We start from the raw sequence: 22,626 nt of genomic DNA on the forward strand, positions 1-22,626 counted from the left end.
GACAAAAGTGTTCATTAGCAATACTTCTCGTTTTGCATAGTAGTTCCTAGATTGATTATTGTCATTGAATGATGCATGTTAAGAAGTAGATAACAATTATATTGTGTTCCCATGACACATTTCTACCTGTAGGCAAACCCTTCAGGCAGCAAACCTTTAAAATGGCTGTAAAATACAATATAATTATGCTGATACACTGACCTAGATGTAAGAAGTAGAATGACTTGCATTCAAGTTAAATAACTCACAACTGTAAAGTGTTTTCTCTGGCAAAAAATCTACACTTTCAGAGCAAACGGTGTTGGTTTGATTTTTCTATGCTGAATTTGTTTTGAATCATTGTGTGAAATTATATTTCTCACAATTAAGAGATTTGAAGTTGAAAGCTGGGGTTGGAAGTAATCATATTACAGACATTAATCTTAAGGCTTACGCAAGGTCTATCTGATATGGGTTCCATGCTGCTTCCGGGAATAACCATCGCATAGGTTGGCTTGTTGGACAGCATTTTCACCCCCAGTCTTCAAATCAAAGAGATATTAGTTGCAATTTGGCTGCTTTATATAGGAGATGCTGGTTGGCCCGGAGTGATCTGATTGGCTGTTTCTTGGTGGTAAGGTGGGATTAACCTTTTCCACCTCCAGCCAACCTCACAGTTGAAATTACTAGGATTTATCATTATTTCTACCGCTTTTCTTATGACTCTTGGGAAATTTTCTCCCTTGCCAGCACTTTTGTTTGGTCAAACTCAATTGTATGTCCTGGTTCCGACCACACATGTTTGGTGATTGCCGATAATCGGAACTGTTTCTTTTCTGTGGCCCTTTGGTGCTCCTTAATTCTGCATCTAATGAACCTTCCTGTTGGGCTGGTATAGGATTCTCCACCTGTGCACTCGATCCCATATACTCCTTCATACATGAGTTTGGGGATCCAGTCCTTAGGTTTAGGGATGATGTCGCTAATTTTTCTCATTGTGGAGAAACTAGTTAACACATCATGCTTCTATAGGAACTTACTTATCTATTCTGGACCAAGTGGTCTAATATCAATGCATATTATGCCCCTGAAACAGTTTTGATCCTATTCCAAATATTCAATGAAGATTATTTCTTGTAAATCCCAAAAAACAGTCATCATGATCGTCCCAGTTTAAGGAAAGGTCCTCACCTTCTTTAATGCAGATTCCCCGCAGGCAACCCATTTCTTGGGCTGTTCCTTGGTTTTCGGCATTTTTTGGTTTGGCCATGTTACATCGGCAGTAACAAAAGTATACCTTATATCCTTTAGATTTTCCCAAAACAGCTGCAAACTGGCCTTGGAATATGTCACATGATATCATTTTTGACCAACTGTGAGTAGGCCAGTAAAATTTGTTAGGTTTCTTAGAGCCAAATGTTGATGCAAAATATTACATCTCTTGAGATGTCTACAGCATTAATTATCTCGTGCACCTTCCCTCCTCTATCATCCATCACCATATCCCAATAGTTTTATCAATTATTTCTGGTGCTGTGGACAAGGATGTACATGGCATCCAGAATGTTAAGCATCATTCATAAAGCCACTCCAAATATGTTGAAGCCACATATTAGCCACTATGATCAAAGGTTCAGATTAACCATAATATTAATCAAGTTTCTGTTTGGTCTTCTCAGGCAATTTGCCTTTCATTAAATAATCTTAGATCAGCAGATGAAATTCTCTTCCGACCATTTTGTTGTAATCAATCAACTTTCTTGATTCAAACAAACAGTAAACATAAGAGTAATAGACTGATAAAGACGGTGTGTTCCTTCAAGAGGAGCTACTAACTGAAAATAACTCCCATACACATCAGCGGTGCTATCTCTCTGTTTTTGCATGAACTTTTCAAACCACCCTCCAATGTTAGCTACAAAAAAATGAAAAATTTTGTTATAAATGCACTTCAAGAATTGTCTTTGCTCTTAAGAATTGTATTTGAAAACCATGTCACTTATTGAGTGCAGTAACTGAACCTGAGAGTGCCTTTTAATGGCTAATTGGATAACCAAAATGATGGCAATGCCTACAAAAGTTTATAATGTTACCTATTATGATTAAGTGGACCAAATATCATGGCCTAATATAATCTGCAGAAGGCATGGATTTTGTCTCAAGAGACACTTAAATCATTTATACGAGTATGCATATAAAATTCAGCAAAAAACTGAGGATAAACTTTTTTAATCCTATAATACGCTTTACTTGAGTTCAAGTAAAAAGTTTGACAGTGCATATTTTGTTTAAATACTTATGGGTGTGCAAAAATTTAGACCTTTGCAATTAATCACTAAGCCAATAATTGAGCCATTCATTGAATGCCCTAGAGATTTCATAATTAGCCAACTTACCTATGAAAGTTTTCAGATTTGCCATGCGTAATAATGCCTTGGTTGACTTAAAATAAACTCATAGTCCAATTGTTCTTGTAAAATATATCAATTAGTATTGGTTAAAAATTATTTTGGAAGTTTTTTATTTGTTTTTTGTGAAACCATAGGTGTTGATTTGAGTGAATAATGTAGTCAGATATTTAAGAAACTCAATCACTTATGCCTAACTTTGCAGTTTTAAAAATTTCAAAAGATAAAAGTAGTCAATTAGGCTAATAGTGCAGGCCTGCAATGGAAGAGTTGTATAAAGCATTTTACTTATTTACTCTATTTAAAGATTTTTTCAGGCTGATTTCAGAGAAATTTTAATTATATCCACTATGTAACACATTTCCACAAAATTATGTTTAAATATTCTAACTTCCATCCCAATGTTCTATTGCCACATTCCTTAAGGTGTCACCATAATTGTCGTGTCTGTATTGACAGAAGTTTTGCCAATAATCCAGCTAACACCTTTAACCTGGAGACCACAAAAAAAACAGAAGAATATGTTAGCATCATAAATCACCTCTGTTTGCAGAGTTCTTATTCTCCATTTCCATGCCTGGTTTTATTTCCATGCATGGATTATCCATGGCTACTGCCCTAAAATTCCATGCCCCACATCCTTGTTGGCTTGATGTGTATTGTATAGCTGTAGTTGAACATCATCCCTCTTTTCCTTGGGAATTTGGCTGCTAGTGGACCATTGGGGCAGTATCTTTATGCTAGCAGCCAGTCTCTTTGTTTGAAAATATATCACCTTCATCTTAGCCTTTTTATTAAGAGGATCTGGATGGTGTGCTGGCTAACATACAGGCTTCCCACCGAGAGGGCCTGGGTTAAAATGCTGGAGATAAATATTTTTCAGAGGTATTCCGATCCCTACTTGAGGTGCTTTATGGCACTTTGAGTAAGCACGAGGTCCATTGGATGGGACGTTAAACTGCGGACCCCTTGGTACCTTTTGACAAGAGTAGGCTAATACTGATGCCAGTTTTCTCTCCACCCTTCCTTTCCCATCCATCCCTAATGGTGCAAATGACCTTAGCTGTCGGTCGCCTCCCATAAAAACTACCACTACTTTTTATTCAATTTTCATGAGTACATTTCGGTGGACATGCCTTTTCAAGCTCATATGAGCCATTTATAGTATTATTGTTATCACTATTATTACTACATGTTGGCACTGTTCATCAGGAATCTGAATTACATATAATGCTGATGTAAAACCTCTCTTGGGAACATACCTTATACACAACTCAAGGACTATGTTTTTTATAATTGATTTCAGGAACTGAATAAACCATATTCCATAACTTATTGTGAAGTTGTAGACTGAATAACATGATTAATTAACGATTATTAACGATCGAAATATCTGTTCATTTTCTTTGGTTGCTCGACTAAAATAAGATTCATTTTTACTCCTCATCAGATTGGGAGGGGATATTGGATTAAAATCTTTATTGATAACATTTTTATTCACAATCCCATTCAAATTAAAAGACAATTTTTATTTTGCAATACCTTTGGAACAACTGTATTTTCACAGTAAATGAACTCATGCACTAAGTCAAGTGTTAAAGTGCCAACAGTATATTTATTATAATTAATTAATATTAGTAAAGGGGTCCTTTTTGAAACAAAGAAGTGCAATACTCTATTGTTTGCACCTTCTTTCTCTATCTTGTGGCATAACATTGGATACTCTAATTTTTTTAAATAGACTCATGTTTTCTCAAACATACACACATGCATGATATATGTACAAACTTATTCAAGGTAAGATTTCAAGATTTATGAAATGAGGTCAACATGATTGTCTTTTTGGAATTTTGGTCATATATATAATAACTTTTTTGCATGGTGAATACTTTGTCAACACCCATAGCAGAGCCCCAAAGATATAAGAGATTAAATAACCAAAGAGATCATAAGAGATTGGAAATTACCAAAGTAGGCAGTTTTTAAAAATACTTGAACTACAACCTTTGCTAGGTTTCTTATAGCATAGGAAATTCTGGAAAGTTTACTCCATGAATGCCTAATATGTTCATTACAGTTTAAGTTTTCATTAATTTATAACCCAATAAGTTGGTATTGCTTAACTTTCTTCAGAAGATAATCTTTGATGCAAAGGTCCATTACTGGGATTTCAATAATTTTTAAATTGTAAATAGTTTGTTTTTTCAAAATTCATTGAAAGCTCATTTTTTGTGAACCAGTCTCTTAAGAGTCCTAGGAAATTATTAATATTATACTCCAGCAAGGAGTTGTTGTTATTACTTAGTTTTAAATTCACGTCATCTGCATAAAAATTAGTTCATCACTCTTAGCATAGGTTGTTAAATCATTAATATAAATTAAGGACCTAGTATGGGACCTGGTATACTTCCTTGTGGCACACCAAAGTTTACTGTTTCTGTAGTGGATAAGTAATTGCTTCATATATTGTCAGAGTAAGTACCTATAACCTCCACTACATGGTTTCTGTTTTTGAGAGGGGATTTAAATCATATGTTTGCTATTCCCCTCATATCACATTGGTCTAATGTTTCCAGCAACAAAGGGTGGTCAATGCATTTAAAGGCCCGAGAGATATCATTAAAGATTCCCACATTAAATTCATTATTATCTAAGCTGATCACAATCTTATTGATGAAACAAGCTGAGGCAGATCTGATGGTTCTTCCCTCTTTGAAACCATGTTGTGCTGCATTTTAAGCTTTAAAATTGTTCAAAAAGAGATCAGTCTTTCTTTCATCAAAATTCAATAACTTTTGAAGAATTAGACAGCAGTGATATTGGCCCTTAATTTCCAACATGCTCCCTGTCTCTCTTTTTAAACAGAGGCTTAATTTGAGATATTTTAAGCAGATTTGGGAACTCTCCCTGTGTGAGACTTTTTTTTAATGAACAAAGGGTTTGCAAATTACACTTATACATATTTTTATAGCCATGACTGGAACATCATCAATTCCAGTAGATTGCTTATTTTTGAGATTATATACAACATTCAGTAATTCCTTTTCTGTGACTGGGGAAAGATAAATAGAAGTGGATGCTTGATCTCTACATTGAAAAGCAGCGTGATTCTCTAAGGGCTGGGCCTCTTTTAAATTTTGGGGTATTGTAATGAAGTTAGTATTTATAAAGTTAGCTTAACATTCTGGATTGGAAATTTGGTCACCATTTTCATTTTTTAGCGTTGAGTTTTCTATACTTTCCATTCTGTTTCTTTAAGTAGCATTTATATTGAGTGCTTTTCTGAGAAGAACCAGCTAGTCCAGTATGCAATGGAGTTCAGTGAACTTTGCATTCATGAATGACCTGAAATAATTAATATTTATTTATCTAACCCCTATTTGTGAACCCCTGAGCTCCTTGATCATGTAATAACCTGTTTGTGATGCACAAAAAGTAAAGTTTGAAGAAACACAAGTGTAGATTATGCAAAAATCATGTAAAATATTATCATTTTATTCCTGCAATACTTGACTTATTTCTAAATTGTGTCACACTGTGCTGGTTTTGTAGAGCAGTACAGTGCTAGACAATCATATATTGAGTTTGTATTTGAGTCCCCTGCGTAGCTAATTTTTTCCTTGTTTCTTGGGTGTTTTTGCCAAGTTTTTAAAAGTTCTATAATTATTGATTCAGAATTGTATTATTGATGGATTTTTACACTTATGCATATCATTATTCATCAATGCCTTTTACCTAATTTCATTTTCATTATTGCATTTATCCAGAGTTATGCATGTAATAGGACTTGAAATGTTAAAATATGGAGCACCTTTAAAATCTTACAATAACTATTTTTTTCATTATCTTTTGCGAGTGTACAGTTGTTCTTTTTAAAGAAACACTCATCATAAAGGACCTCCATGCTTTGCAAAGTCCACAATTAGCTTAGCAGAAAGAAGATTTTTCATCTCCAGCTTCTTGCCATCCTTAAGTTGGCCAATAATGGTGGTAACTTCATAACTAAAAAGTTTCCACCATTATGGGTAATTTTACCCATAATAATTTCTTTGTGGTGGCCTTGTTAGGTTGTCAGTTGTAAATTCCGAGCATAATAATGATAATATGTATTCCATATGTGGTTCCAACTGCATCATGAATAGAGCAAGTCAGTAATGCAAATGTATGTAATAATAATAATAATACTTTATTCATTTTGAAAAATGTTGCAGCCATATTAAATGTAGTCAATATAAATATTATTTAACATATAAACATAAGTTCTTAAATGTGATGAAGATTATCACAAAAGAATTCATCCAATGAGTAAAGTGGGTGAGCAAGTAACCAGGTATATACCCTATTCTTGAAACTCTGGATACCGTCAGATTTCAAATGAGTAGGCAGATAGTTATACAGTTGTATGTTCATATTATGAAATGGGTTGTAAGTTGATAACAAGCTACAATAAGTAGTGGTTAAATTTTGATTTACATCTTGTAGAGTAGTTATGGATATTAGATCTTAATTGGTAAGTTTCTATATTGACTATCACATGAATAAGAGCCTTAAAGGTATATAAACTAAATACAGTCATGATTCCGTACCTAATAAAAAAAAGTTTGCGGGAATCATGTGGTGATATGTTAACAAGAGAGTGAATAGCTCTCTTTTGCAGTAGCAAAATTTGCTTAACATGTGGGGAATGGTAAAGTGTTAAACAATACTCATTGGAAATGAGAAAGTTGAGCTTTCTTAACATATAAACAGCTTTACTCAGTTTATTACAGGTCTGACTGATGTGAGTCTCCCAGATAAGTTTTGTATCAATATAAATTCCTAATATGTTAACAGTTTATGTAGGAACCCAATCCATGTTATGCAATTTAAGTTGTAGTAATGTGGCATTAAAATACTCATTAAAAGATAGTCTTCCCCAGGGTATTTTTTAGGTAATTTCAAACGCGGAGTATTTTTAGCTTTCACGCCCCAAGGAGGGGTGTCATAGTGTCTTAAAACCCATCTCTCTAGGTTTATTGGAAGTATCCTTGAAATGGATTATGAAGAGATGCATCCCATGTTTCTATCTTATTTAGTATTTATGGGTACTGAAATTTCTAGGAAGTACGTTAATGTTTTTCTAGGCTGACAGTATTGTACATGCATAATGGTGAAGGAAGTTTGAAAGAAACTAATGTAAGACTAACAAGATGGGCAAAGAAATTTTACATCAGCTGCTAATTTTTTTTCTCCATCTTTTAAACTTTTCTAAATTTGGTTCGAAGGTTTCCGCGGCGATGAGTAGGTGATTTCCACATTTTTCGGGCTGCGTCCGCGTATGTCGTTTAAATGTACAACAGTTTCGCCAGCTATCCTGCTGGCGTCCTCAGGTCAAGGATGAAAAGAAGCTTGTTGTCCCGTCTTATATAGGAAAAATCCGGCGCCAAAACCGGGAAATTTCTTGGCCAATCAGGGAACGTCCTCATATTTGCGCGGAATAATTCTTTTCCACGCACTGTGGAAATTTTCTAAATTTGTATAAGATAAAGGTATAACTCAATACCTTTCCTTTCCTCTCTGCTTTAAAAATCTGATTTAGTCCTAGTGCATGGTTTATATACCTTCATCATGTGTCATACTTATGTGTATGATAAGTCATTATGAAATAAGAAAGAACTCTAGGTCACCTGCTGCCCCAATGTTCCAAGTTGTTGACTGCCATCTTTTTGAACATTTATGTCCTTGTTGATAATGTGATTTGAGTTTAAGCTATCCATGGAAGTCAAGAAGCTATTCATAAGGACTATTTTTGTGAACAGAAATATCCAAAATTTTGGCAAGAATACGGAAAATTGTATATTGTACATTTAATGTGGCCTGGGAAGTTATTTTTTTGAACATTTTTCCCATGAAAGTCATTTTTTGTACATTTTTCTGAGTGTACCTGAATATCAACTGCTGGCAGCTATATTTTATTTTGCCAACCATCCTCCCTCATCACTTTGCTCCCACTCTCAGTGGAGAGGATATGGTGGAGACTTATTTATCAAGACAAGAGGTTTGGCACCATTGCTTGCCCTACTCGTAACTCCCAGTCAGTAAACAACCCCAATACCTCTAGTTCTAAGTAAACAAGTTTCATTCTGTATATTGATTACATCTGCCACCTTTATTATTGTTTTCATAAATTATTGATAAAGTCGAAAATGAAATGGCAGTATTACAAACTTCTTCACTAAAACAGTGAATTGCTGACTATCTTATTGTCACTAAGTAGCATTCATTTTTTCATCATCTGAGCTAATAATAATAACTCTGGCCTACATAGCTACATAAATGTATCCCCACTTCAGTTTCCTTTCCAGATATGCAAAACCATAAACTATCATTAGTTTTTGGTGCACATCATTGCAAATTAATACTGAAATGTAATAATAATGAATGATAATGACTATGTAGGGTAAATATTGGTCATCTTTATCGCAGTAGAACTGTGTCTCCAGTGCTTTGACAGCTCTGCCAATGAACTGTCTATGTGCTCCTTGTGAAAATGTAATTGATTCAAGGTTTGTTATGAAATATATAGAATGTATCAGAAGTTTCAAAGTAGGATTTATAATAACTAATTTATTCTTGATGTTTTGCCACAGCTTTATTTAATGATTGAATGTACTTTCTATGGGTTCAATGTAATTTTACAATGTTGCTAAAATCATCTCCTATGATTCATATGGTATATTTCTCATCAGTCTGTGTGACTAGAGGTCATTCGAGAAAAGTGCCATGATTTAATGCATTATCTTAAAATGTTGTAACACTGGGTTGTTAACATTATTGTTCTGTGGGATATGAATTATTTTATATTTCTAATTTAATTTGTTTTAAATGAGCTTATTTTGGATGTCAAAAAATGCAACTTAAAAAGAACCTATTAAATCACATTCATTAGAAATATATCTACTTAGAAACTAAGTATGTCAGTACTCATCTCTTCAAATGGATGACATGATTTCTCAATTTGCAATACTATTCCCATAATTTATTCCTTTGAAATTTTGTATTACATTCACTCATTGTTCTCTTTTTGCAAGGGAGACCCCCCTCAGAATTATTTTCACTTATTCTTAAGCGTGCATACTTTAGATATTGGTGCTTATAAATTTGGCTTTGTGTGACTCTCTATGAAAAAAAACCATTATGGTTTTCTAAATTTTCATTTGTTTAATGTTTCCCTGTGATACCCTGACCTTTTTTGTGCCTGATGAATAGAGTAAATATATTTCCACATGCTTGTACCTTGGGTATTTCCTTTCTGCTAAGTGTTTGTAATCTGAATTTAAGTCCCTAAATGGCCCTAATTCAGGGTTCTGTAGCAATGTTGGTTTCTTAAAGTTTTTTTGAGATTTTGATCATGATTTACATGTTGCTTTCATTGAAATTCTGAATCAAATCAATCCAGTCTGGTTGCCATTATTTCCCTGATAGTAGTTGAAAAGCTTTCCTGTTTGCCAATATTTCCTAGGTACATTAATATGTGTATATCTTCATGTATGCACTAATTTGTTAATTCATGTGCATGTTAGTTTTTGTGAATGAATATGTGCATGTTTGTGACTATATGTTTGCTAGTATTACTGAATTTGAAAATTAAAATGCCTCAGCAGCACATAGTGCACAGTAGGGTGCATAGGTGTTAAATGTCTCACTAATGTTCATTTAACTAACTGAGAGGAAATTTGCAATGAAAAACTTTGACTTTGTTGGAATATGAACTTTGAGCAATGGTGAGCCATCTGGCCATTTTTATTCCTTTATTTAAGTTATGATCAATGGTTTTATCTTTGTAATTGTGGCTTTTGAAGTATTATACTTATTTGAGTCATACAATTGGGGACAGTAATCGGAGCATCTAGTTCACACAAGCCCCGTTGTAAATTTATTTTGAAAGGAGGTGACTGGGAAATTAATATTCAATATAGTCGCACATGTGAATGATCATTGAAATGCGTGGGTTAATATCTGGTTAGAGTCAAATAATTGTTTCATAATGAATCTCAATTGTGTGTTAAATTGAATGAATGCCTGTTTTTGGTGTGTGATATCTGCATATGCATTCACCTTTCACACAATTTTCATTTTTCATAAGTTAGAACCAGTCCTTATTTCCTTCACCCACTCCAAGAACAAATAATAATTTTCCAATCTATTTAAAAAACCTTAAATATGTATTTTAGATTTTGTAACACAAGAATGAATGTAACAGTTTCACCCATCACTGTATGATAAATAACACCTGATCTAACTAATTTGCATTTTGTAGTTTCATAAGAGTATGTAAGCAATCTTGTCTACTCAATGGGTGGAAGAGACCCTGCTCTCTTGCCATCCCTTGGAACATTTTCCCCTTTTGGTTTGCTGTCGGTGCATGACTACCCTCTGAGTGAGTATTGCCTCCCCTATTAGTCAAGATGGACTAGACCCCCTCATACAGTAGACTATTGGGTGTCAGCTAGGTTATCCCAAATTGACTGTATTGTATGCTAGCTGACCATGATCCACAATGTAGCATAGTCTCCATGTGCACCCCCTTAAGGAATCCTGTTAGTTTCATTTCAAGCCCGCATCAGTTGTTCATTTCTTTGTTTTGTACAATATTTGTTTCAACTTTTAATTATCATATATAATTTCCCATAAAATATGTTTTTGCATGTGATGAAATGTCACCACTGATTCATTTCAAATAAGGCAAGTCCTGCTCGTTTCTCGTCAATGCTGAGCAGATGGAATGAATTTCATTTTAGCCACAATGTTGGAATTGAGGGAACAAGTGACATAATTTGTTTGGGGATAAATATTCAAATGTATCATGGCTTAATGTGCTCACTGGAATAATGTCTTGGCTTTGCCCTTACCTCCAGGCCATTGCGAGGGACGGGATCATCCCCTTCCTGGCCCCCTTCTCTGTCTCATCCAAGCGTGGGGAGCCCACGCGTGCTCTCATCCTCACGGTCTGCATCTGTCAGTGTGGTATCCTGCTCGGGAATGTTGACTACCTTGCTCCACTTCTCTCCATGTTCTTCCTAATGTGCTACGGTTTTGTCAACTTGGCGTGTGCCCTGCAAACATTGTTGCGCACACCAAATTGGCGTCCCCGCTTCAAATACTATCACTGGTGAGAGAAACCAAGCACCTTGTTAAACTTTTCTATTTTTAAACAAATGCCTCCTTGGTTTCCCATCAAAGTCCCATAAACTCAATGAAGCAAGTACTTACCTATGTGTGTATATTTTAGGACTACAGTGTGCATACTGTGGGTGACAGATATAAAAAATAACTCAACCTCAAGTAAGGACTCTACCTATAAGTCGGTATCCATGGATTTGAAACTAGGTTTCTTTAGATTAATTTGAAATTAGTCAAAAATCTTTTAGGAGGTCACTTGCAGCTCTCCAAAGTTTTTAAGATTGTATTTTTCATAGGCTTTTCAATGTATGTCATTAGATATGTCAACTGTCATATGGGCCAAAGTTCCACACTTAGACATATTATTAATGTTTTTAGAAAAAATATACCCATAGATATATTTATTCAATTTTGGTGTTTTACAATAGATTTTAGCGACAGTATTTCACATGAGAACTGTTGCTTTCCTGGCATATTTGCTTGATGAAGTTTTCTTGGGTCTTCCACTGGGTCAAGGGTGCCATATTGGCCAATGTTTCAATACTAGGCTCATTCATCGTCCTCAGGGTAGATATTTCAGTAGTATTTTAGTTATAGGTGCGCCAACAGCTGAGCTGATGACACACCATAACTCTTCATTACTAGAAAACTCTCATGACATTATACCACATCCATGTCCTATTTGGGATTTGGTCCAGGAACTTTCAAGCTTATTGGCAAGTACATTACCCACTGACCAGTGACTGAATGAACAACACTTTACACTAATGTTTTCTGTAAATAGTATTATTCAAACTAAGTTTGCACTTATACCTGTAATACATGCTAAACACGTGTAAATTAAATTAAACATCCATACTACATTGTTGCAATCAACAATAGGGATGGGGAGAGAGCCATTAAATCAAGGTTGATGACCCTGAGGTTTGCTTGAGAAGACCAGAAATCACATTTCCATGGACAATACCTTCGCCATAACATGCATAAAGCTAAGGTCTCTCGTGAATGAAGGTGCAACTGGGAATATTTGCCACCTTCTAGGACCAATTAATAGCAATTAGCTCCCGGCAAGGGCTAGTATTTTGTTCTTGACTCATCCATGGAAGAAGGGAAGACTTTTCTGGGCCAAATAATGAATGGTATGATGTATGTCCTTCTTGTTTCTACAGGTCTCTCTCATTCATTGGCCTCACGCTGTGCATTGCTGTGATGTTCATGACAAGTTGGTATTATGCCCTATTGGCTATGGGAATGGCTGGCTGCATATACAAGTACATAGAATATAGAGGGTGAGTATACACTCATGAGTACTGTTGACATGTAGACCAGAATTTACTTAAAGGAGCACTTGAACATTGAAAAGTACTTCGAGTATAAATCAACAAATCAAAGAAAAATGGCAAATATTTGAGTCAGTACTTGGCTATGGCAAATATAAGACTGCTGTCTTACATAATATTTTATTTATGAATGATGCTACATCATCCTCTTTGTATTGACCAAGATGTGCAGTCAATAGGATTATATATGAAGTTTTGAACCTAAAATTTAAGCTGGATAGTACCTAATTGAAGTACACCTCCTTAGGCATTTAAAAACTAAAATAAATTTGAATCACTCATTATTCAGTCTGATTGATCAGTAAGAGTACAATATAAAGAGCTTTTGTGGAGTCATCAGTTGGATCCTAAGTTATGCAAAGCAAAATTAGAAGAACAAGTGCCATTATTTCCCAAGCAGCTGTAGCTTTACCTCTTTATTTAGATAAAATATAATCATTTTAAATACTTCTTTCGGAGGCATGTCATGTATAAGAAATTCTAAATGCAATTACAAAGAAACAATAAAAATTAAAATTGCAGTCCTTACCAACATGTATATATCAGGTACCAGATCTTGGTATGATAAAAGGCATACCCAGTAATCAAACTAAGGCCTTCTGGTTGGTAACTCAACACTCAATTGACCGGACTATCATGGTCCCCAACATGGCATATATAAATTCAAATATGTTAAACACTGAGAGATTCTTTTTAGCGAAACCAATTTTTCAATATCTAGAGCATCAAAGTAATAAAATTATTTAAAAACTTGTTTTCCATTCTAATTAAACATTATCAATGCATAAGCAAACAAGAGAATCCCCACACTAAATGTATACTAAATTAAATTAATGGAAAGAATGTATACTAAAATTATGAGATTATGCTCATACATTACGATGGTTTGCTTAATTAATAGCCACATGTATCAATATTTATTAGAACACTTGTTTTCCTTTAGTGCAATGGTGCTGTTCTCTTAGTGAAAGTGGGCATTCATGCCTCTGACATTCAGAGCTGATGTTTCAAGGTAGATGAACTCATTGAGAACAATAAAAACCTTCCTGACTCTTTGTTTCAGCGCTGAGAAAGAATGGGGAGATGGCATCAGGGGTTTGGCATTGTCTGCTGCTCGCTACAGTCTTTTGAGATTGGAAGAAGGGCCCCCTCACACCAAGAACTGGCGCCCACAAATTCTCATCCTAGCAAAAGTCACATCCATCAACAATGCTCCAGCACCCAAACATCGCCGGGTTAGCAATTTCAAAATTATTTAAAATGTCTTTGTGAATGCAGTGGCTAAACATATAAACGTATAGTATGGATAAAAAAATATTTATATGGTCTTCTGGTATAATGTAAAGTCTAGCCCCTCAGGCTCATTTAGCATTGCATGTTGACTCTTGCTAGTTCATATAGGGGCAGGTATTATCCAGACTCACAACTGGTAATCCTATGAAATAAAATTGACTTTTGAATCTCATGTTGCCACAATTTTTGTGTACATTTAAATATTACAGTCCTGCTTCTGCCACTAATATGTGGCTGAAGCCATATGATAGGAATGGATTCCACTAAACCTAAAGTTCTGATGCAAATTTTATTGCTGCTAATTCAAATGCATAAGATGCAAGCTTAGCATATCAAACACAACCATATCTTCACTTGGCAATATTTTTGGAAGGAATCAGGTGAAACTGACCTAACTTTCTGCAGCAATCCATACCTAAACAAAAGAACTTCTCCTAGGGAATGCTAAAATGTTCCGAAACTTGCTCATTTAACTATTAAACAGACAACCACTTTCAATCACCCTAAGAAAATGATGGGGACGATGATATAATTAGAAAGTTCTCACTCCAATTTGCTCATTGGTGGGGACAAAGGTTTGCTCTTAACCATTTAAAAACCCACAAACACCTGAATGCAAAAAAGAAGTTTCTTTCCAAAAGTGAAGAACACTCTTTTTGTTGTTAACACAATTTTTGTAATAATAGATCTTCTTGACAGAAAGTACTTGAGCCACAATAATTAATGGGTATACTCGTACTTGTATTGTTTATGCCCACCCTCTTCTTTAGGCCAGGATCTAACTCTTACCCCCTTGTTACAGGTGTTCTCATTTGCATCTCAGCTCAAGGCAGGTAAGGGGCTGACAGTCTGTGTGTCAGTGCTTGAAGGGGACATAATGCGTGATGGGCAGTCAGCTGAGAAGCATTCCGCACGCCAAATGCTGCGGCGAACAATGGAGGAGGAGAGGGTGAAGGGATTTGTGGATGTTCTTGTTGCTCGAAGTATCCCTGATGGAATCTGTCACCTGTGAGTGTTATGATCTTACATCATTAAAGTACTGCCCACGTATTTGTGCTTCTGAACCAAGCAATGAACGATCAAATCTTGTTCACAAATTAAAAGAGCTATCGTGCACTGTCATTGGCCCGGCTGTCTAATTTTATTAATATTTGCCTGTTGGAGCACTGGCAATATTGTCATATTTTGCTTGTCTAGTTTAGGATCATTGAGCCTTGTCTTAATATTCTCATAACACAAAACACTCATGCCCATGGTAAGACTTGAACCTATGACCTTTAGATTATGAGGCTAGTGCTTTTATTGCCCACGTAGCTAACTCAGCTGGTCAGAATAAGTATGATTGAAATTCCCAGGGATTTTATAATTAACTAAAGAAATATCACAATTATTTCCTTTAAGACTAATCTTATGTGGTGGCTAATTGTGATGAAATTGGATTAAGCTATTCGTGGCTTTAACATTGGTGTCATAGATTTGTTTACCTTGCTTGTGCTTTTCATATGAAATGGCAAAGTAATATAGCTGACACTCTCCACACTCTTTCTTCCAAAGCTAAATTTTTATTCAAATTTTGTTCTCAAACTTTCATTTGCATGACAGCTGTTTGATTTTTTCAGTGTAATGAATGATTCTGCATGTGATGTTAAATTCTATGATAGTTTTGACATATTTTATGGGTTTTCCATTTAAAAGAGTTTTTGTATTCTATACAGGATGTCACATATTCTCACAGTTTCAGACATAATAATCTGTACTTTTAGTGTCAATCCATTGTTAGGCCAAGCCAAGATGTATAGCTGTCAAGGTAATGTTTTCAAGGTTGCTATCTAAACTACCTTTGTGGCATATCATATATGACCCTGTGATTTGATTTTGCCAAAATTACCAGAAGAAAGATTTGGAGGGACAACATTCAAGCCAGTTTCTGGGGAATGAGTCACTGCTGGTACCAATCACGTTAAAATTATAAATTGTCTGCTGATAAATATGATTATTTAAGATTGAATTACCAATACTTTCAATTAGATAAAACTATGCTATTGTGTTCCAAGAATAAAGGACAGACAAAGTAGCGATGCACAATAATAGTTTACTTATTTGACCAAAGCTGCAGGTGATCATAAAAGATCAAATTACTAATACCAACAGCAACATCAGCATATAGTACTGCACTCTGCGAAAATGTCAGAGACGAAGTTACACTATGCAAAGAGAATATGCCCAGTAGGAGCAGTAAGCATCTTGCCATGATCAAGTTCCATGTGATTGATTCATTCACAGAAATGGATAAAGTTGAAAGAAGTGGGTCTTCTTTCAATCAAGTCAATAAACATGAGACAAGAAGCTATGACATGAACTTCAATTAGTTGGTGCCTTACTGCTGATAAAACTCAGTAATCATGCTATAGTAAAAAAATAACTTACGGGTGCATGTACAGTATAAGAAATGAATATCACGTTGAAGAGCTCTGTTCAACTTGGTCCAGAGGTCATTGGTGTTTTGCTGTGAGTACAGTGACCCAAAGTCAGGAAAATGTGATGATGTGAAACAGTAAATTGCTAGATATTTGTGAGGCTGTTTCTCGCATGGCAATTGTGAATAGAGGTGGTTAAAGTTGCCAAGGAAATGGAGAATGGAAAGAAAGACTTTCAGAGCCAGTGATGGGTGGGTTGTGAAAATACACTATCAGGAGAGACAGACTTCTTCCTTCAATGCCACACTACATTTGCAGAGCACATAGCAGTATATATCATAGGGAAACTAATAGCCTACATTTATGTAGATATTGACTATAGATATTCATTATTGGGAAAGACGAAACAAGCTCTTTGGTATTACTGGCAATCCTGCACAAATGCCTTTGTATTTGAACATTCTCAGCCTAATTACAGTAGAGAGGAGAGGTCTCAAGTTGATGCAGGTAGCAAGGCAATGAAATTGGTCATGTGGCATGAATGTTTAGAATTGCTGAGGGTAGCTTCCCTCTTCAAAGAGGGTGGGGAGCTTCCTTCAAATATCATTCGGGAAAGAAGAGTAATGCCCAAGGGCAAATTTCCACAAGGAGTATAATTAATAGTTCAGGTAAAAGTTTGAACGGCTGAAGAATTAATGCAACAAAAGGGGTTTTGCCATATGCATAGTAAAGTCATATTCAAACAAATGCGTACTTGGTTACCCTTTTAAACTAAAGTATAATCTGTCACAAAAGTAGTAGATTGTTTTACTCCAAGGTGATTACCATGTGTAGTGCCATAACTAGTTTAGCCATTGGCCAAGGGATCCAGAATATTCAGAGTAATTTTGGTATGGTCAGAATCCTAAATATTTTAAAGTAATTTTTAAACGAAGAGAAAAAATTAGTACTTTTTCAATAATATTGCAAATATGTAAATTGATAGAATAATGAGTAGAAATACAAGTATGGTCATCTTGTGACTTTAAAGCCAAATAAAAGAATATAGAGGTATGCAATCAAGTCAAATGGATAGTCAATGCTCTTTTCTCTGACTTTGGTCACAATTAACTTTGAATTTGGTTCCAATAAATGACAAAAGCACTTTTCTCACTCTTCGTTGCAACTGTTTGTTTGCAGAGTGCAGACAACTGGACTGGGTGGCATGAAGCCAAACACTGTGATACTGGGTTGGCCACATGCATGGCGGAATTCAGCTGAGGGAGAACCACATGGGCATGAAAGGACGTGGAGGGTGTTCCTGGACACTGTTCGGGCAGTCGCTGCTGCGAGAATGGCACTCCTGGTACCCAAGGGCATCAACTCTTTCCCTGAGTCCAATGAGAAGGTTAGTGCTCGCCTTACAAGTGAAGGGAGGGGAGAAATTTCAGTTGCCTTGCGAGTTTATGCATGGCCACTGCTGAGTTGACTGGCTGGTGAAATTTGTGACCATCCCTCCCTCATAATAACTGATCACAGCCTCCCCTTCCTGCAGCCTTTAAGTCCTTTGCACAAGGCCCCAAAATATCAAATCTTAAGTATAAAGCTTTAAGAGATCCAGAAAAAATGGAAATAAATGGGCTGAAGGAGATCTCACCCAAAGTTTGTTCATTTAATCCGACTCTCAGGTGACAGGCAACATTGATGTGTGGTGGATAGTGCATGATGGTGGACTGCTCATGCTTTTGCCATTCCTCCTACGCCAACACCGAACGTGGAAGAACTGTAAGATGCGGATATTCACGGTGGCTCAAATGGAGGACAACTCCATCCAAATGAAAAAGGACTTGCGTACATTCCTCTACCACCTGCGTATTGAGGCTGAAGTGGAAGTTGTGGAAATGGTGAGCAATTAATATTTGATAATCAATCTCTTTCAGGAGTCTCCTGGAAAAAGATTTTGATTGTCAATTAATATGTAGTCTGCAACTGACTATGGAATGTTTTTCACTCCCCTGCTAGTCCATGCTCAATCTAATGGGCATCTTCATAGGCCATCTTTAATCCTCTTGGAGCAAAATAAAGGAGATGTCCAGATGAAAGTATTTTGAAAATGCATAGATATTTGTACTTCTGTCATTATTCATCACTGGAAAACTTGAATGGATGACTGTAACAGTTATGGATATCACTAAATCAGCAGTTTACAGTATGTGGCTGCTTTCTTACAAAAATATTCTTGATATAAGCAGTGCTTTTGGTACCAATTATTCCAGTGTATCTTTAGAACTTAATTTTTATACATGTTTTTGTGATATTTTCATTAATATTATAGGAAATATGAAGTAATGTTGGGAGCTTTAGAAATTGAGTAGAAAAGAGTATTGGTGATTTCATGCATTGCATGGGATTATCAAGATAGTAGATGGATAGACAGTTGTCTTTATTTTGGGGCGAGATTGAGACTCTTCTTCTTGGCATCTCTTCTACCAACCTAACCCCCCTGTCACAGCATTTACAATATTAAGCGTTATAAATAAATAACACCAATTGTAATAAATAGCAATGGATTAATACATGTAATATCTTAGGACTAACAGCAACACAATACATTACAAGTAGTTGCTGTGTTAGTTAATAACTATAACACAAAATATATAAGTACATTCAAGTATACACATACAATTACAAACAAATACTATACATACATATACCAATACATGCAAACAATACTTGTAAAATTATATTCCCTGTTATATTAACAATCGCCAATACAAAGTATGATGCTCCTGCGAAAGAAAAAGGAAGGATCTCAAAGCCTGTTTATAACTCTATTTTCACTGCTTGGTTTGCTGGATGATTTATGAAGTATAAGATGAGGTATATTATTAGATATGCATATAACATCATGAATGTGCATTACATTTTTACACATGAATAAAATTGATACTACAGAATTATATAAAATAATTGGCACAATATTTCATTTCTATATTTACTATAATTTCATCTTGTTATTTTACAATGGTAAAATATATGAGGAAATATGTTCAATGAAGAGAGATGATAGTTTTGTTAGCCACATAATTTATCGTGCAAAACTTAATTTAATGCTATAACCTTAGATTAGCATGAAATACATATGCGGTTACAGTATCGTTATTTTGACTCTATTATTTCATCAGAGGCAGCTGATGTAAGTTGAAACATGCTCAGTTTGCATATCCTTACTTCTGATAGGGAAAAACGCTTTCACAAGGTATACATTCTCATTGGGGAATGGGAAAAAGTCACCTAGGTCAGGCTTCTAAGTAGGACGTGGACTTCACTTCCGAGTTATATTAGGAAGATTATCATGGTTTTATGGTGGGTTTTGATGGAACCCACCAGGTACAAATACGTCTCTGGTGCACTTTTTCTGTTACCAATGAGTGGATTTCACCCAATACAATTTTCACTTTTTCTGTTAGTTATCCAAATGTTATTTGTCTATCTTCTCTCAAAATGGCAGCAACATATTAATGTTCACTTCCATAAGAGCAGTGAGTGACTGTAGCTTTTGGCCCACCTCTCCTCTTTTAAACATTTTAAACCATCTTTGAGGTTTGATATAGGGAAGGACAGACTCTCCGCCAGTCTCTAGTAGCCATTACATGGTTTGCAGTTAATGATCTGCTCAGGCAAAATCAACATTTCAATGCAGCATCATGTGTCCCCTCCTCAAAATTGAGCTAATAATGTTTCAAAAATTTGTATTTGTACCATAAATTATGCAAATAAAAATGTATGGTCACACACCATTGGAACATATCTTATGTACACAATTTTAGAATATAAATTTATGCATATTTATCAATATAGTTGGCTATACTAGAGTACAAATTTGTTGAAGGATCTCTTTTTAGCTTAATAATATGTTTTGTGACACAAACACATAATTAAGTTTGTTAATTTTTTACACAATCAAAATATACAATGAGTGATGCTTTTAAAACTTTTTGCTGTATTATGATTATTGAGATGCAAGCAATTTAGCATTATATTGGGAATGAAAGAACTGCTTAATGATAAACTCAGATGCTGAAAAACCATTAATTTTCTAGATAGTTGACTTATATGATCCTCCCATTAGTCCAATATTAAAATAAATGTAAAGATCCAAAAATTTTACATTGCCTACTATATTGGTGTCAATGCCATTAAATGCAATCTCAAAAATACTCCCACTTACTTGAGAACACAGTCACTTTTTCCAAGCTTCCCTTCTTAAAATGTTCTACCTTTAATGGCATGTAATGAAGTGGATATCAAAGAACAGGAAAGTTTTGCATTTTCCTGTGCTAGATACCCATTTGTCATTATTTGTCAATGATAAATGAACAGATTTAGCCTTCCTTCCTTTGCATACTTCATTGTTTTTGTCATCACATTCAATGAAAATTCCTCCAAAGCCCATCACATGCTGCTCACAGTGTAGTTCAAGGACATAATCATTGTGAAGTTGCCAACTCCTCATTTTGAATGACTCCATAATTTTTCAATTTCAATTGTGACTAGTTATGATATGGCTCAGAATAAGTCTATGATTAGTTTAAGTTTTTTTTTTCAATCCTGCTGTATTCATCAGTGTCCTCATAGGGAGGATAAAAAGAGCATTGGTCAAAGGATATCTGTACCTATAAAAAGCATTCCTACAAAATAAATTGATCAACTACATATGCACTTCGCTTATTCACTTAGTCAGCAAATAGAAACAGGATATATATGTATATATAAATTAATGAACAGTAATATTTCATGTTGTAAATTCAATAAACCATATCGATACTGTTGAAGATACCCTTCTCTTGGTTTTTATAGAATTGAAATTAAATTTATACTTCTACTTAATATTTGAAAAAATGAATAATAGGTACATAATGCATTTTATGCGGTAGTTAATGTTCACTCAGATAATCACTTCAACAACAAATTTTATTAATTTTTAATATATTTTGGTACTACAATATGCCAAGAAATGGCATGCATAAACTATAGATGAACTGCCCATTGCTTCAGGGGACTATTTCATGGGTTAAAATGAGAAATATCTGTGTATAGCAATTGGGTGAGAGACGTACAACATTCGTATTCTGGCAAGAAATTTAGAAAGTTGTGCATCGTGCCTAATTCTCTCACCATCTTGATTTTTCAGATGGACAGCGATATCTCTGCGTACACTTACTGAACGGACACTCATGATGGAGTCAGAGGAATCAGATGCTACGTGAACTTCGATTAAACAAGAAGGAGAGCCTGGGGTGTTGTAAGTTCTGTCCAGTGTGATCATTCAGAGAATCTGAGCGTTAACTGATACAGATTCCTGGGAAAATTACCTTCTTGATTAAATGTGCCACTTGATGGCTTACTCTTTCTATCCAGAAAAAAGAATCTCTTAAAGAAGAATCATTTTGTCACTCTACAGCAATGCTGGCTTACATTTTCTCATTCTCTCATTGAAGAATTTTTATAAGGCTTCCATGGAGTTATATTTTTCCAGCTAAATCAAAATGTTTTGACTCTTGGTGCTTTCTAATCTTCTGTAATTTAAATTGATTTTGAAAAATAATCCACAGTGACCTTGGCACCCATCATAAATGGAAAACACATTTATATATCCGAGATATATATAGATAATATAGATATATAAGTCATGACAGTATCTCAATGCTGTTTTCTTCTTTCTTCCTATTATTTTTAATTTTTTTTTTGACAACCCGCTTTCACATTCATGAACCAAGGTCCAAAGCCTTGTTGACTTCAATGAGGGTGCCTGCTGAGGAGAAACTACCCCTGGTATGATTCCTTCTCATTTTACTAAGTGTGTGTGTGTGCTCTGAATTGTCCATCTTTAAACCCCTCTTGTTTCCCTGCTTATGCAAGCCTCTTTCACTGGCGACTTGTCTAGAGGTGTGTGCTTCCTGACAAGCATTGCCAATAGTAATAACAACACTGGGGTTTACTAAGGATTGGCAAATGGTAGAGCCTCATTGGCCGTACTGATTCAGG

At 35.2% G+C, this 22,626-nt stretch overlaps 1 protein-coding gene across 1 annotated transcript in view; it reads left to right on the forward strand.

Annotated features, from left to right (window-relative positions):
• Window positions 1–21,903, forward strand: part of LOC139691049 (solute carrier family 12 member 6-like) — a 223,565-nt gene extending 201,662 nt beyond the window's left edge. Inside the window, 9 exon segments of the mRNA XM_071588775.1 lie at window positions 11,285–11,538; window positions 12,719–12,838; window positions 13,953–14,124; window positions 14,985–15,190; window positions 17,779–17,986; window positions 18,267–18,482; window positions 21,773–21,802; window positions 21,804–21,824; window positions 21,826–21,903. Coding sequence (XP_071444876.1) covers window positions 11,285–11,538; window positions 12,719–12,838; window positions 13,953–14,124; window positions 14,985–15,190; window positions 17,779–17,986; window positions 18,267–18,482; window positions 21,773–21,802; window positions 21,804–21,824; window positions 21,826–21,903 — 1,305 coding nt within the window.
• The last annotated feature ends 723 nt before the right edge of the window (window positions 21,904–22,626 follow it).

This window comes from Hetaerina americana, unplaced genomic scaffold (assembly GCF_022747635.1).
Source record: "Hetaerina americana unplaced genomic scaffold, ioHetAmer1.1.p SCAF_3, whole genome shotgun sequence".
NCBI lineage: Eukaryota > Metazoa > Arthropoda > Insecta > Odonata > Calopterygidae > Hetaerina > Hetaerina americana.